Source organism: Panulirus ornatus, chromosome 45 (assembly GCF_036320965.1).
Source record: "Panulirus ornatus isolate Po-2019 chromosome 45, ASM3632096v1, whole genome shotgun sequence".
Classification (NCBI taxonomy): domain Eukaryota; kingdom Metazoa; phylum Arthropoda; class Malacostraca; order Decapoda; family Palinuridae; genus Panulirus; species Panulirus ornatus.
In genome coordinates this window covers 7,871,966-7,885,148 of record NC_092268.1, presented here as the reverse complement: position 1 = coordinate 7,885,148, position 13,183 = coordinate 7,871,966, and the positions used below count along the sequence as shown (strand labels likewise).

The following is a 13,183-nucleotide window of genomic DNA, read 5'->3' as shown; positions in this document are numbered from 1 at the left end:
AAAATGACTTACTTTGTGGTTTCCTGAGTCTGTTGAGAGTGGACAAGGGAGCTTTGAAACAAGCCGCCACCACCACCTCGGCTACAACTACTTAGGGAGACAGAGTCTTCTGCTTCACTACAACTGAAGTCAAGTACTCCATCTGCAAATGAGGTTTCTTTAATATTGAATAAGCAGAACAAAATTCATGATGAGTCTCAATCCAATATGTTATGGATTTTAAAGAACTAACATTCAGTTTTTATCACTTATCAAATGAATTAGTATATTAGATACTTCTACCACAGATTCTCAATTCAATAATTCTTCCCAGAATGTAAATTTACTTAGCTAAAAAATATCATATCTAATAACAAGGTTTCCATTTACTAACCTTCACTGGGGCAGTTGTAACGCTCAAAATAGCCTATTAAATGTACTTTTTCATAATGTGTACTGTCTGATGCATGCGTTGTTCCACGCCTCAGATGTATAGCTACTGGATATTTTTCTGAAAACATGTACATGACTAAGATTACTGTAAATCAAAAAATCTCAATCATTATCCAAATCCATAAAACTACAGGTCTTTCTGTTAAAAACTGCATGGGTCAAACAAAATATCCAAACAATGAGATCTCAACTTATTTAATTCATCGCCATGCTCCATGTAAACACACATATTGTAAATCATCATATATGACCCCAGGCCCCTTTATATTGGGCTCCTGCAGTTTTAAGGTCATGCTATGACCAAAAGCACGAAGAAGATGACCTACTTTAGAGTGAAAGTTCTTTGACATGAATCTAATCTCTTTCATCTCCCTCAGAACATGGAAATATTGAAAGACTACTGGCATCTGGGTTAAAGGAGGGGAAAAAATTCACCATTCTGGGTTGTGGTGATTTTGATAAAAGCATATGATTATTTTCCCTAAAACCTGGAAAGCATTCCTTATGGAAGTATACACTGCATACAAGGGCATAAGTTCTGCAAAAAGTTTCTTGATCTCAGTAAAGGAAAACATTTATAAAATGACAATTGTATTATCTATATTATATGTTAAAACAGGATAATGACACCATTACTATTGTATCACACTAATATTTCAATTGATTGGAATTAAACTGTGGAGTTCATCCATACCTTTGGTTTCTTCAAGCCATGTGTTGGGGTTAGGCAATAAAGCAGGATTAGAGAGGAACCGTTTCATATCTCCTCTCTCCTCCTCCAGCATAAGATCGTACAGAGGAATCCCAGACAGGTCACACTGAAGAATACATATTCAATCAAACAAAAACATAATTACAGAATACATAAGCACAAAATACATCACTGTTTTTACTGCTTTTGACTTGAGAAGTTTTCCTTGGCCTGAGTGGTATCCAAATGATAAACACTATGTAAACTTACAATGAGGTGAACGTTTATGTGACAACGGAATCAGTATTCGAAATACTTTATAAAGAGAGAAACTGAAGTGATTATGCAGATCATCTTTGTTAAATGGTATACACACTGATCTTTCCTTCATTAGCATGTCTTATTTACTCTGTATGAAGAATTAATCATAAGCTCCACATAAATTCTGTTAAACCATCATTTTAAGGTTCTGTTGATACCATCAAATTTCTTCATAAAATTACATACTCCTTATTCAGTTCATGTCCTTTCTGCTTGCTCTAGTTTAAAGCTTGTTTTTACACATCTCCATCGTACTTTAATGATATACAATGTCTGAATCTAAAGAATTTCATACTTCATAGGAACAGCATATAAAAGATTATGTCTCCGATTGTATTCTGAACACCAAAATACAGAAGACAGGTATGGCATTCACTTGGGGGAAAAAAAAGTTTTTCAAAGACAACAAAGTGATGAGCTAATTTTCAATTTTCTGGAGAGATTATGAATAAACAGAGGATATATCAACCTGTGTAACAGCATTAAAGGAGAACAAGGGAAGGAGGTCCAAGGAAAGTGACAATGTACAGCACACAAGAGAAGGAGGAGAACAAAGGAAGGAGGTCTAAGGAAAGCGACTGTGTACAGCACACGAGAGAAGGAGGACAAAGAAAGGGAAACTTACTGGTAGATGACCTAAGAGAGGAGTGATTGATTCAGAGGTGTACAGCACACGACCTGAGCACGATACTGTCATGATGAAGCCATCAAGTGCCTGCAAGAAGTACAATAGAAAAAAACTATGGATCATAAGTAGATGCTTAAAACTACACAGTAATATGTTGTACATTTTCTGCAAATTGAAGTTCTTATGAGTAAAAATCTTCTATATTACTTTGAGGAGTTAGAAATTATCAATACATACTTTCGGAAAAAAAATATTAAAGCAAAAAGTTGTGTAGTATCTTACATTCTCTAAAACATATGAGACAGCCAGAAAAACAGAAAATCTTGAGTTATAATTGACTGGAAAACTACAAATCATTTCTCTTGTTGCCCTGTTCCCTGCAAGAAACATCACTTACGGATAAAGTCATATTGTTGCAGGAGTCAAAGAGCCACCTTTTACAAGGTTGTATCATCTGAGTACAATCTTGTGAGAGAACTTTTCACACTCCCAAGGAGTCAATCCTTACCCTGATACGCAACATAGCGCAACCTTGAAGGTGCAAGGCCTTGTGGATAACAGGTTGAGGGGCAGCTAACAATACCCGTAATAACTATTTATATATAGAGACATTCATAAGACCAACAGCATATGCTGTACCATGGAGAATATGATACATTTATGTTCTGTGTGAAGGCGGATATGCATGCTGCAAGCATACAAAACAAAGCCAATACCAGAGATAGTACACATTTGTTTATCTATTATACTTAGTCGCTGTTTCCCGCGTCAGCGAGGTAGCGCCTAGGAAACAGACGAAGAATGACCCATCCACTCACATACACATATATATACATAAACGCCCACATACTCACATATACATACATATACGCAGACATATATACATACATACACATGTACATATTCATGCTTGCCTTTCTCCATTCCTGTCACTACCCTGGTCCACAGGAAACAGCATCGCCACGTCCTGCTTCAACAAGGTAGCGCCAGGAAAAAAAAAGACCACATTCGTTCACACTCACTCTCTAGCTGTCATGCATAATGCACCGAAACCACAGCTCCCTTTCCACATCCAGGCCCCACAGACCTTTCCATGGTTTGCCCCAGACATTTCACATTAAGTATATGTAACAGGAAATCACCAACCACACCATCTACGTAGAGAAGTTAGCTCGTTAATGAACATACCAGCAAATAACATTGAAGTTTAAAATAACATGAAGTTAAACAATGCCAAAACGGCGCTGTTTTCACCTCAAACTTTTCTAAATAGAGTAGAGGAGGTCAAGGTTAAATTTTCTGCGTGTCATGATACAAGGCTCGGGTGACCTGTACTGAGGTCATCCCAGGGTCATGGTACGAGGTCACACTCCCCAGGATTACGTTGAGCTGAGGTAATAACCCTTGACACCCCAGGATAAAGGATGGGATGTAACCACCTCATAATATTAATGGAAAACGTGCGATGGGTTCACCCCTAACACAACCACCCCAGGGGAAAAGGTAAAGGCATAGGCTACAACCTCACACGCTTGTAACCCTTCGAACCCTGGGGTATAAAACACCCAACCTCACAACTTCAAATTAAAAAAACCTTACGACACTGAACTACACAAACATGAACCAATGGCGCCCAATTACGATGGATTCGCGGATATAGGGTCATGAAACCCAAGAAGTGCAGAGGCCAGACCCACCCACCCACCCTCAACCCCTGGGGTAACATGCAGCCATGGCGGGGGGGTTGGGGGGGTTGCCGGGTACGACCCCACAACTCCCGCCATCAACAAAAATGACGGGGGGGGCGGGCACACGGCTCCCCCCCCTGCCCCTAACCCCAGTGGAGAAACACCCCACCCCAACCCCCGCCCCTAACCCCAGTGGAGAAACACCCCCCCCCCCCTTGGGTCCGCACACGAAGGTCGCCCGAGTGGGTATTATGTGGGAGATAATGGGGGGAAGGGGATGGGGAGAGGGGAAGGGGGGACGCTGGTCTGGGGGGGTTTTGGGGTGAAGGTGGGGAGGGAGGGGAGGGGAGAGAGGGAGAGACCCCAGAGCAAGGGGGTTACGTAAGGTTTAATGTCGCTTATGTAAACCCCCTCCCTCCTCTCCCACCCCCCCCCCATCACCCTAAGCGGACCCTCCCACATAGGCTCCACTCCTGCCTCTCACCCCATCACTCCCCCTCCAACCCCATCACCAACCCCCCATTCCCTCCATATCCCCAACCTCATATATATATTTACACTTATTATCAAAGGCTGATGTCATGTTGGATGTTGGAATTATCTGGCCCCAAAAAGGGGGACTTGGTGACGACGCCAAGCACCACACACACACAATACGTTGCTTCGGTATGCAACCTCTTGTGCCCGCCAACACCACCACCACCACCGGCGGCGGTTATCGTACCGCACCATCTTCCTTGCCAAATGGCTATACAATTATTCGTCCAGACTCGTACAACATTATGGTGGTTGAAGCCAACATGTCGCCAATCACGGTGATTAACCCCCCATTAAGAGCCTAAGAGACACAAAAAGAGGCCATGTAAACTGATGATGGTGGCTGGCGATGGCATGTGGGCCACTATTATAAAAGATCGGGTCACGTGACTACACTACTTCTACATCTACCTGCATCTACCCACACATGAACCTGCCATTTCCATCGTCAATGCCAAAAGACACGACCTACAATAACATTATAAATAGAAAGAGAGGAGGGATGACCAGATGTGTGTAGTCATGTAACCAACCCTGTTCACGTGATCAACCACAAAAGGTGTTTCGTATTCTCGTTTTCTTTTCTTTTCCTTTTGTTTTTCTTTCCTTCTCTACTAAATCACCAACTGTTCAGGGCATTTATGATATCCTGGCGCAGCTCAGGTGTGTGTGTGTGTGTGTGTGTGTGTGTGTGTGTGTGTGTGTGTAGGCTTGTATAAGTGGGGTAATAAATAATTATCACTAAAGAGGATGGGGTTATTCATAGACTAAATGGCCCCCATGCACCAGGATTTACGTAATACATTATATTCATATATATTTATATATATACATGGACAATCACATGTTTACCAAATGGCGTCCTAGCTACGTCTCTTCGTTGTATATCAACTGAATGTTGTATTTCTCTCTTGTGTCTCTCCCCTGATGATGATGTGATTATGACACGAAAGTGCACTTGGGCAACTTATCGTGTTTCGTTTTCCCCCGGTGTTTCCTTGCGCTACCTCGCTAACGCGGGAGACAGTGACAAAGAATCCCTGGGGATAGGGGAGAAAGAATACTTCCCACGTATTCCCTGCGTGTCGTAGAAGGCGACTAAAAGGGGAGGGAGCGGGTGGCTGGAAATCCTCCCCTTTCTTGTTTTTTTTTTTAATTTTCCAAAAGAAGCAACAGAGAAGGGGGTCAGGTGAGGACATTCCTTCTAAGGCCCAGTTCTCTGTTCTTAACGCTACCTCGCTAACGCGGGAAATGGCAAATAGTATGAAAAAAAAAAAAAAAAAAAAAAAAAAAAAATATATAATATATATATATATATATATATATATATATAATATATATATATAATATATAAATATATATATTATATATATCCGTAAAAAGAATATTACGTAAAAATGGGATAAGTATTGCAGTATACTAAACCATCCTGTTCTTAAGTACCTGCTAATGGGAAATCATATTTAATTAAAATATATATATATATTAATATATATATTCTTCATCAGTTCCGTAAACTGGAATCCAGATTACGATACAAACACCTCTGGTGTGTTCGTTACTAAGCACATTCCTGTTCATATTGTACACAATGCTGATGCCATGTACAGCATACGAACAACAACAACAACAACAACCACAACCTTCGTTTTCAAATTCAGGATACAGGCGCGTACGAGACGTAAAACGAATTTGAACACAAGAAGGATGTGAACGAAGAGAAATGGCGTCTTTGGAAGTGTGTTTTACAGCACAATAGGAGAGTGCAATACCAAAATTATGTATAATAATAATAAAAAATAAACATTCGATATTAAGTGAAATTAATAAAAATATGAATGCCACTGACGTGTGTGGGTATATATATATATATATATATATATATATATATATATATATATATATATATATATATATATATATATATATATATATATGTAATATCTAACGAGACAAAACTGTGGGAAAAAAGTGTAAATAGTGGATTGAGAAAAGGGTCCAGCACCCACAATAGGTCACCAACCCCATGATGAGGTCAACAGCACCCACAATAGGTCACCAACCCCATGATGAGGTCATCACCACCCACAATAGGTCACCAACCCCATGATGAGGTCATCACCACCCACAATAGGTCACCCACCCCGGTATTGACTTGACCCTCAACCCTACTGTACCTAATAACCTTGCTCTTATTCACATTTACTCTTAACTTTCTTCTTCCACACACTTTACCAAACTCAGTCACCAGCTTCTGCAGTTTCTCACCCAAATTAGCCAGCAGCGCTGTATCATCAGTGAACAACAACTGATTCACTTCCCAAGCTCTCTCATTCATAACAGACTGCATACTTGCCCCTCTTTCCAAAACTCTTGCATTTACCTCCCTAACAACCCCATCCATAAACAAATTAAACAACCATGGAGACATCACGCACCCCTGCCGCAAACCTACATTCACTGAGATCCAATCACTTTCCTCTCTTCCTACTCGTACACATGCCTTACATCCTCGATAAAAAAGTTTTCACTGCTTCTCTACCAACTTACCTCCCACACCATATACTCTTACTACCTTCCACAGAGCATCTCTATCATATGCTTTCACCAGATCCATAAATGCTACACACAAATCCATTTGTTTTTCCAAGTATTTCACACATATATTCTTCAAAGCAAACACCTGATCCACACATCCTCTATCACTTCTGAAACCACACTGCTCTTCCCCAATCTGATGCTCTGTACATGCCTTCACCCTCTCAATCAATACCCTCCCATATAATTTCCCAGGAATACTCAACAAACTTATACCTCTGTAATCTGAGCACTCACTTTTATCCCCTTTGCCTTTGTACAATGGCACTAGGCATGCATTCCGCCAATCCTCAGGCACTTCATCATGTGTCATATACATTGAATATCCTTACCAACCAATCAACAACACAGTCACCCCCTTTTTTAATAACTTCCACCGCAATACCATCCAAACCCGCCGCCTTGCCGGCTTTCATCTTCCGCAAAGCTTTCACTACCTCTTCTCTGTTTACCAAATCATTCTCCCTGACCCTCTCACTTTGCACACCACCTCGTACGTGTTAGGCCTACAAAGAACAAAAACACACTTGCGACTTACATATATATATATATATATATATATATATATATATATATATATATATATCGCAACACAACCACCTTCCCACTGCTCGTTTTCTGAAGATGCACACACGCAGAAAGATTTACAATCACGTCCAAAATAATATCAATACATCAGGAGCAGTTTAAGTTACTCTATAAAGCAGTAAAAAGCTTAAACAGTACCAATCCAGGCATACCACAAACTGCCACACACAGTTTTACATGCTTCAACGTGGTGTTTATATGGCAACACCGCGTGGGTTTGTGTTGCCATCACGTGTGTCGGCAATATAGCGGCAGCCATGATCGTAAATATAGCTATGTGCTCGTTCCTGTGAGATGAAACCTTGTTTACACCGCCACAAAACAAGGAAAAACACATAGACCAATAAGTACATAGTATATACGTATATGTTAAGACTTTATTTAATACATATTCTGCAAATGTTGTTTACATGCGCTTCACACTGTCTTAAATAGCCCCCAACTATAGCGACATTTTTACGAACTAATCTAACCACCCATTACTGTATCTGTAAGAAAATCTGTACACTTATTAATGAAATCTTACGTAACGTTTGACTTGTATTCATTATATACAACTGCCAACTGAAGAACGATGTCATTAATCAAAAAACACAAAATAAAAAATAAATACATATAAAATTCCATGAGCCCCACGGGAAAATGAAAAAAACGAAAAGTTCCCAAGTGCATTTTCGTGTCATAATCCATCATCATCAGGGGAGAGACAAGAGAAAAATATAACAGCCCACTTGATATACATCGAAGGACGAAGCTGGGACCCCCTTTGGTAAAAAACCGGTAAATTGTCCAAAAACATATATATATAAATAATATATATATATATAATATAAATATATTATAAATAAATATATAAATATATAAATATACATATTTTGGGGCGCTACTATCCTCTTTTGCAGCCGGATATAAATGGGTTAGACCCTCAAAATAAATGCAAGTTTCATAAACATTTGATAATCAAAATGATCACAAAACAACCATCGAACTATCAAATGCCCCTTTTCAGGTTACGACACTCTGTCCAAAAGCCTATACAAGACCCTTAAGTGGAAATAAAAAGCTTATAAATGCCTCCAAAAGTACCACTTTTACGTAACCCTGGAATAATTGTACTGTCTCTGAGGAGAAGGGGGGTGGAGAAGTCCCCCCATATATGTAATGGAGGATTATCATACATCATACATTTATCACCATCATTATTGCTTTATTGCTGGTCATTTCACTTATTTTTTTACCAGTAAATACTGTCCAAGGATGTTCTCTTATCCCTCCTAGGAAATACGAGGGTTCCCTCGTCCAGTAGGGCCCCCCAACCCCCCCCCCCCCAAAATGTTATATAAGTCTCCGATATCCTATCCCCTCCCCTAACCCCCTCCCTCCCTCCTTACATCATCCCCGAACCTGCCAATCACCGGCCGCGCGCCGGCGGGGCAAGCGCCTACGTCACACCCAGTCTGGCCAATTGCGAGCCGCAGCCACCCCTCAAAACGGACGATGACGTCACGACTCGGCCCCCCCCGTAGCCCCTCCCCTCCCTACAATAAGCGGGAGCGATTGGGTGCAGGGGGGGTGGGCGTAACCCCCCCCCCCGAGGGAAAGGGGGGAGAGAGAGGGAGAAAGCGCGTTTTGGGGCCCAAATGGCGGTGTTGCGTCACCCTCCCCCACACACACCAGAGCGTGATTATATGCTGTATCATGCCACCATTACCCTAAGTCTACGGGGGGGAGGGACGACGCCACGCCACTAACCTTCTCCGCCATACGAACCTCACCAACACACACACACACCATATATCCAGCGTCAAGTATACGCTATTTGCCTAACAAAAACAACAACAAATAAAGCCGTTACGCACTCACAACACCCTATTTTGAGCGTTAATATCCACGGAGTGCGTACGAGTCTGGCCCACACGGGGCTAATTTAAAGTGCGTTCCTCACCAACTTATGCGATACGCGCGCACGCACTCTTACGTCACAGTTGGTCGTGGGGTTATTATGACCTTGACGTAGGGGTTGCGGGGAAGGAGGGGTTGTGGTGTGGACAGTGAGGTTACCGTCGTGGGGTTATTATGACCTTGACGTAGGGGTTACGTGATGGCGGGGGGTTGGGAGGTGGGGTTGTGGTGGTGTGAACAGTGAGGTTACCATATGATCACACAGACAGACGGGACACGGTTGCCAATTGTAACAATATCAAGGTTAAATGTCTATCTGTCTGCCTGTCTAAGCTTGGGGTTCGAACCCCTTGTGCCACGATTCTAATTCATGGGTAGTTCACTGTAATAAATGGTGGCCAGAGGAGGTTTTTATTTCTTTTACTTAGGTCTAAGTTTTATAACTTTTAATCTCAAAGAAATCGTCTCAAAAAATCCACTAATTCAAAAATTAAGAAAAAAAAATCTAAATTTTCAAATTACTGTAAAAAAAATTCAATCGAGAATATTTAGAAGAAATTAAATAGCCCAAAAGAATAACATTTCCCAAATTAAAATAATTAAAATATATATCTTTTGTTTATGTAAACATTCCCTAACTTTGCCTCGTATTTTATATATACATCTTAAAATATAAACCCCGAACTTGGAATACAATTTCACGAACGTGTATGTATGTCTATCTATCTATCTATAGTTACTAAGTCGGTAGATATCGATAGATATCTGTGTCCAGGATCGATTGCCAAATTTTAGGAATATTGGGTCAAATATTATTCTGAGAAATAAGGAAAAAACCCTTGTGTGTTGAGCTACAGTCACTAAGTCAAACCAAAATAGATTTTTCTGTAATACTACTACTACTACTAATAATAATAATAATAATAATTATTAGTAATATTTTCAGTATCCTATAAGTGAAAATAATAATAATAATAATAATAATAATAATAATAATAATAATAACAATAATGATAATAATAATAATAATAATAATAATAATAATAATAACAATAATTAATATTTTCAGTATCCTATAAGTGAAAATAATAATAATAATAATAATAATAATAATAATAATAATAATAATAATTATAATAACAATAATTAATAATATTTTCAGTATCCTATAAGTGATGATAATAATTATAATAATCATTATCCCTGGGGATAGGGGATTAAGAATACTTCCCACGTATTCCCTGCGTGTCGTAGAAGGCGACTAAAAGGGGAGGGAGCGGGGGGCTGGAAATCCTCCCCTCTCCTTTTTTTTTTTCAATTTTCCAAAAGAAGGAACAGAGAAGGGGGCCAGGTGAGGATATTCCCACAAAGGCCCAGTCCTCTGTTCTTAACGCTACCTCGCTAACGCGGGAAATGGCGAATAGTTTGAGTGAGAAGTGAGAAATATGTCAACCCAAAGTCAACAACACTGACAGAAATACGGACATAAAATGGGCCAATATTTGACCTTTGACCTCGGGGGGGTCAAACATAGTCCAAATCACATGAATGGTCAACACACCATGTTAGGGTCAGGCCAAATATATACATACACCTGTCTGCTATACATTGAACCACCATCAACTGAACTATAGTTGAAAATGGTGTTAAAAATTACATTCTTTCAGCCATTTTGAAGTTTGGAGAAGTGGAGATATAAGTAATTTATCGTAACTAGCTGATCTACTGGGTTGTTTCAACAATAAACACAGGTAATACTTTACAATGACTCAATAAATATATATAAAAAATTATCTGGACTTGCATATACTTGTTATATATATATATATATATATATATATATATATATATATATATATTTTTTTTTTTTTTTTTATACTTTGTCGCTGTCTCCCGCGTTTGCGACGTAGCGCAAGGAAACAGACGAAAGAAATGGCCCAACCCCCCCCCCCATACACATGTATATACACACGTCCACACACGCAAATATACATACCTACACAGCTTTCCATGGTTTACCCCAGACGCTTCACATGCCTTGATTCAATCCACTGACAGCACGTCAACCCCGGTATACCACATCGCTCCAATTCACTCTATTCCTTGCCCTCCTTTCACCCTCCTGCATGTTCAGGCCCCGATCACACAAAATCCTTTTCACTCCATCTTTCCACCTCCAATTTGGTCTCCCTCTTCTCCTCGTTCCCTCCACCTCCGACACATATATCCTCTTGGTCAATCTTTCCTCACTCATTCTCTCCATGTGCCCAAACCATTTCAAAACACCCTCTTCTGCTCTCTCAACCACGCTCTTTTTATTTCCACACATCTCTCTTACCCGTACGTTACTTACTCGATCAAACCACCTCACACCACACATTTTCCTCAAACATCTCATTTCCAGCACATCCATCCTCCTGCGCACATCTCTATCCATAGCCCACGCCTCGCAACCATACAACATTGTTGGAACCACTATTCCTTCAAACATACCCATTTTTGCTTTCCGAGATAATGTTCTCGACTTCCACACATTTTTCAAGGCTCCCAAAATTTTCGCCCCCTCCCCCACCCTATGATCCACTTCCGCTTCCATGGTTCCATCCGCTGACAGATCCACTCCCAGATATCTAAAACACTTCACTTCCTCCAGTTTTTCTCCATTCAAACTCACCTCCCAATTGACTTGACCCTCACCCCTACTGTACCTAATAACCTTGCTCTTATTCACATTTACTCTTAACTTTCTTCTTCCACACACTTTACCAAACTCAGTCACCAGCTTCTGCAGTTTCTCACATGAATCAGCCACCAGCGCTGTATCATCAGCGAACAACAACTGACTCACTTCCCAAGCTCTCTCATCCCCAACAGACTTCATACTTGCCCCTCTTTCCAGGACTCTTGCATTTACCTCCCTAACAACCCCATCCATAAACAAATTAAACAACCATGGAGACATCACACACCCCTGCCGCAAACCTACATTCACTGAGAACCAATCACTTTCCTCTCTTCCTACACGTACACATGCCTTACATCCTCGATAAAAACTTTTCACTGCTTCTAAGAACTTGCCTCCCACACCATATATTCTTAATACCTTCCACAGAGCATCTCTATCAACTCTATCATATGCCTTCTCCAGATCCATAAATGCTACATACAAATCCATTTATATATATAATATATATATATATATATATATATATATATATATATATATATATATAATATATATATATATAATACTTTACAATGCCTCAATAAATTTATATAAAAAAAATTATCTGGACTTGCATATACTTGTTGTATACATACAAAATTCCAAGTGAACTGGTCCTGTAGTGATGAAGCCAAATAACAAGATAAACAAAAACAAAAACAAACAAACAAACGTGTTCATAAACACGCAGGAATATGCAACTTATCGAAAGTGAACCACAAGTCCAATTGTCAGATGGTCCAACAATTCTACTTGTCAAATGACCCAACTATGTCAAGAATACTGGCACAGGAGGAATTCTCAAAAATAAAATCCATCTGGCAATGTGACAGCGACGCCATATTGACTTCGCGTGTTTTTGTACGTACAAAAACAACGGGGAGGAGGAGGGAGGAGGAGGTTGTTGGCGAGTGTTCGTAGTGTCAAACACGACCTTGTGCCAACTTCCCCCACTACCTGTGTTGTGAGAGGTTTAGTAACAGTGAGAGAAGCTAAACGAAAAAAAATTTCATGTCATTTCACACGCGCGATCATAACATGGTGTTACTCCTCATTGCCAGAACCTGCCAGAC

At 40.1% G+C, this 13,183-nt stretch overlaps 1 protein-coding gene across 2 annotated transcripts in view; it reads right to left on the bottom strand.

Moving 5' to 3' along the window:
• The window catches only part of LOC139762905 (uncharacterized), a 138,072-nt gene that overhangs the window by 46,415 nt on the left and 78,474 nt on the right, over window positions 1–13,183 (bottom strand). For both annotated transcript variants that reach the window (XM_071688147.1, XM_071688146.1), the window contains 4 exons: window positions 2,070–2,159; window positions 1,127–1,250; window positions 374–490; window positions 13–142 (listed from right to left, as the gene is read on the bottom strand). In XM_071688147.1, the coding sequence (XP_071544248.1) occupies window positions 13–142; window positions 374–490; window positions 1,127–1,250; window positions 2,070–2,159 (461 nt within the window). The remainder of the gene's footprint in view (window positions 1–12; window positions 143–373; window positions 491–1,126; window positions 1,251–2,069; window positions 2,160–13,183) is intronic.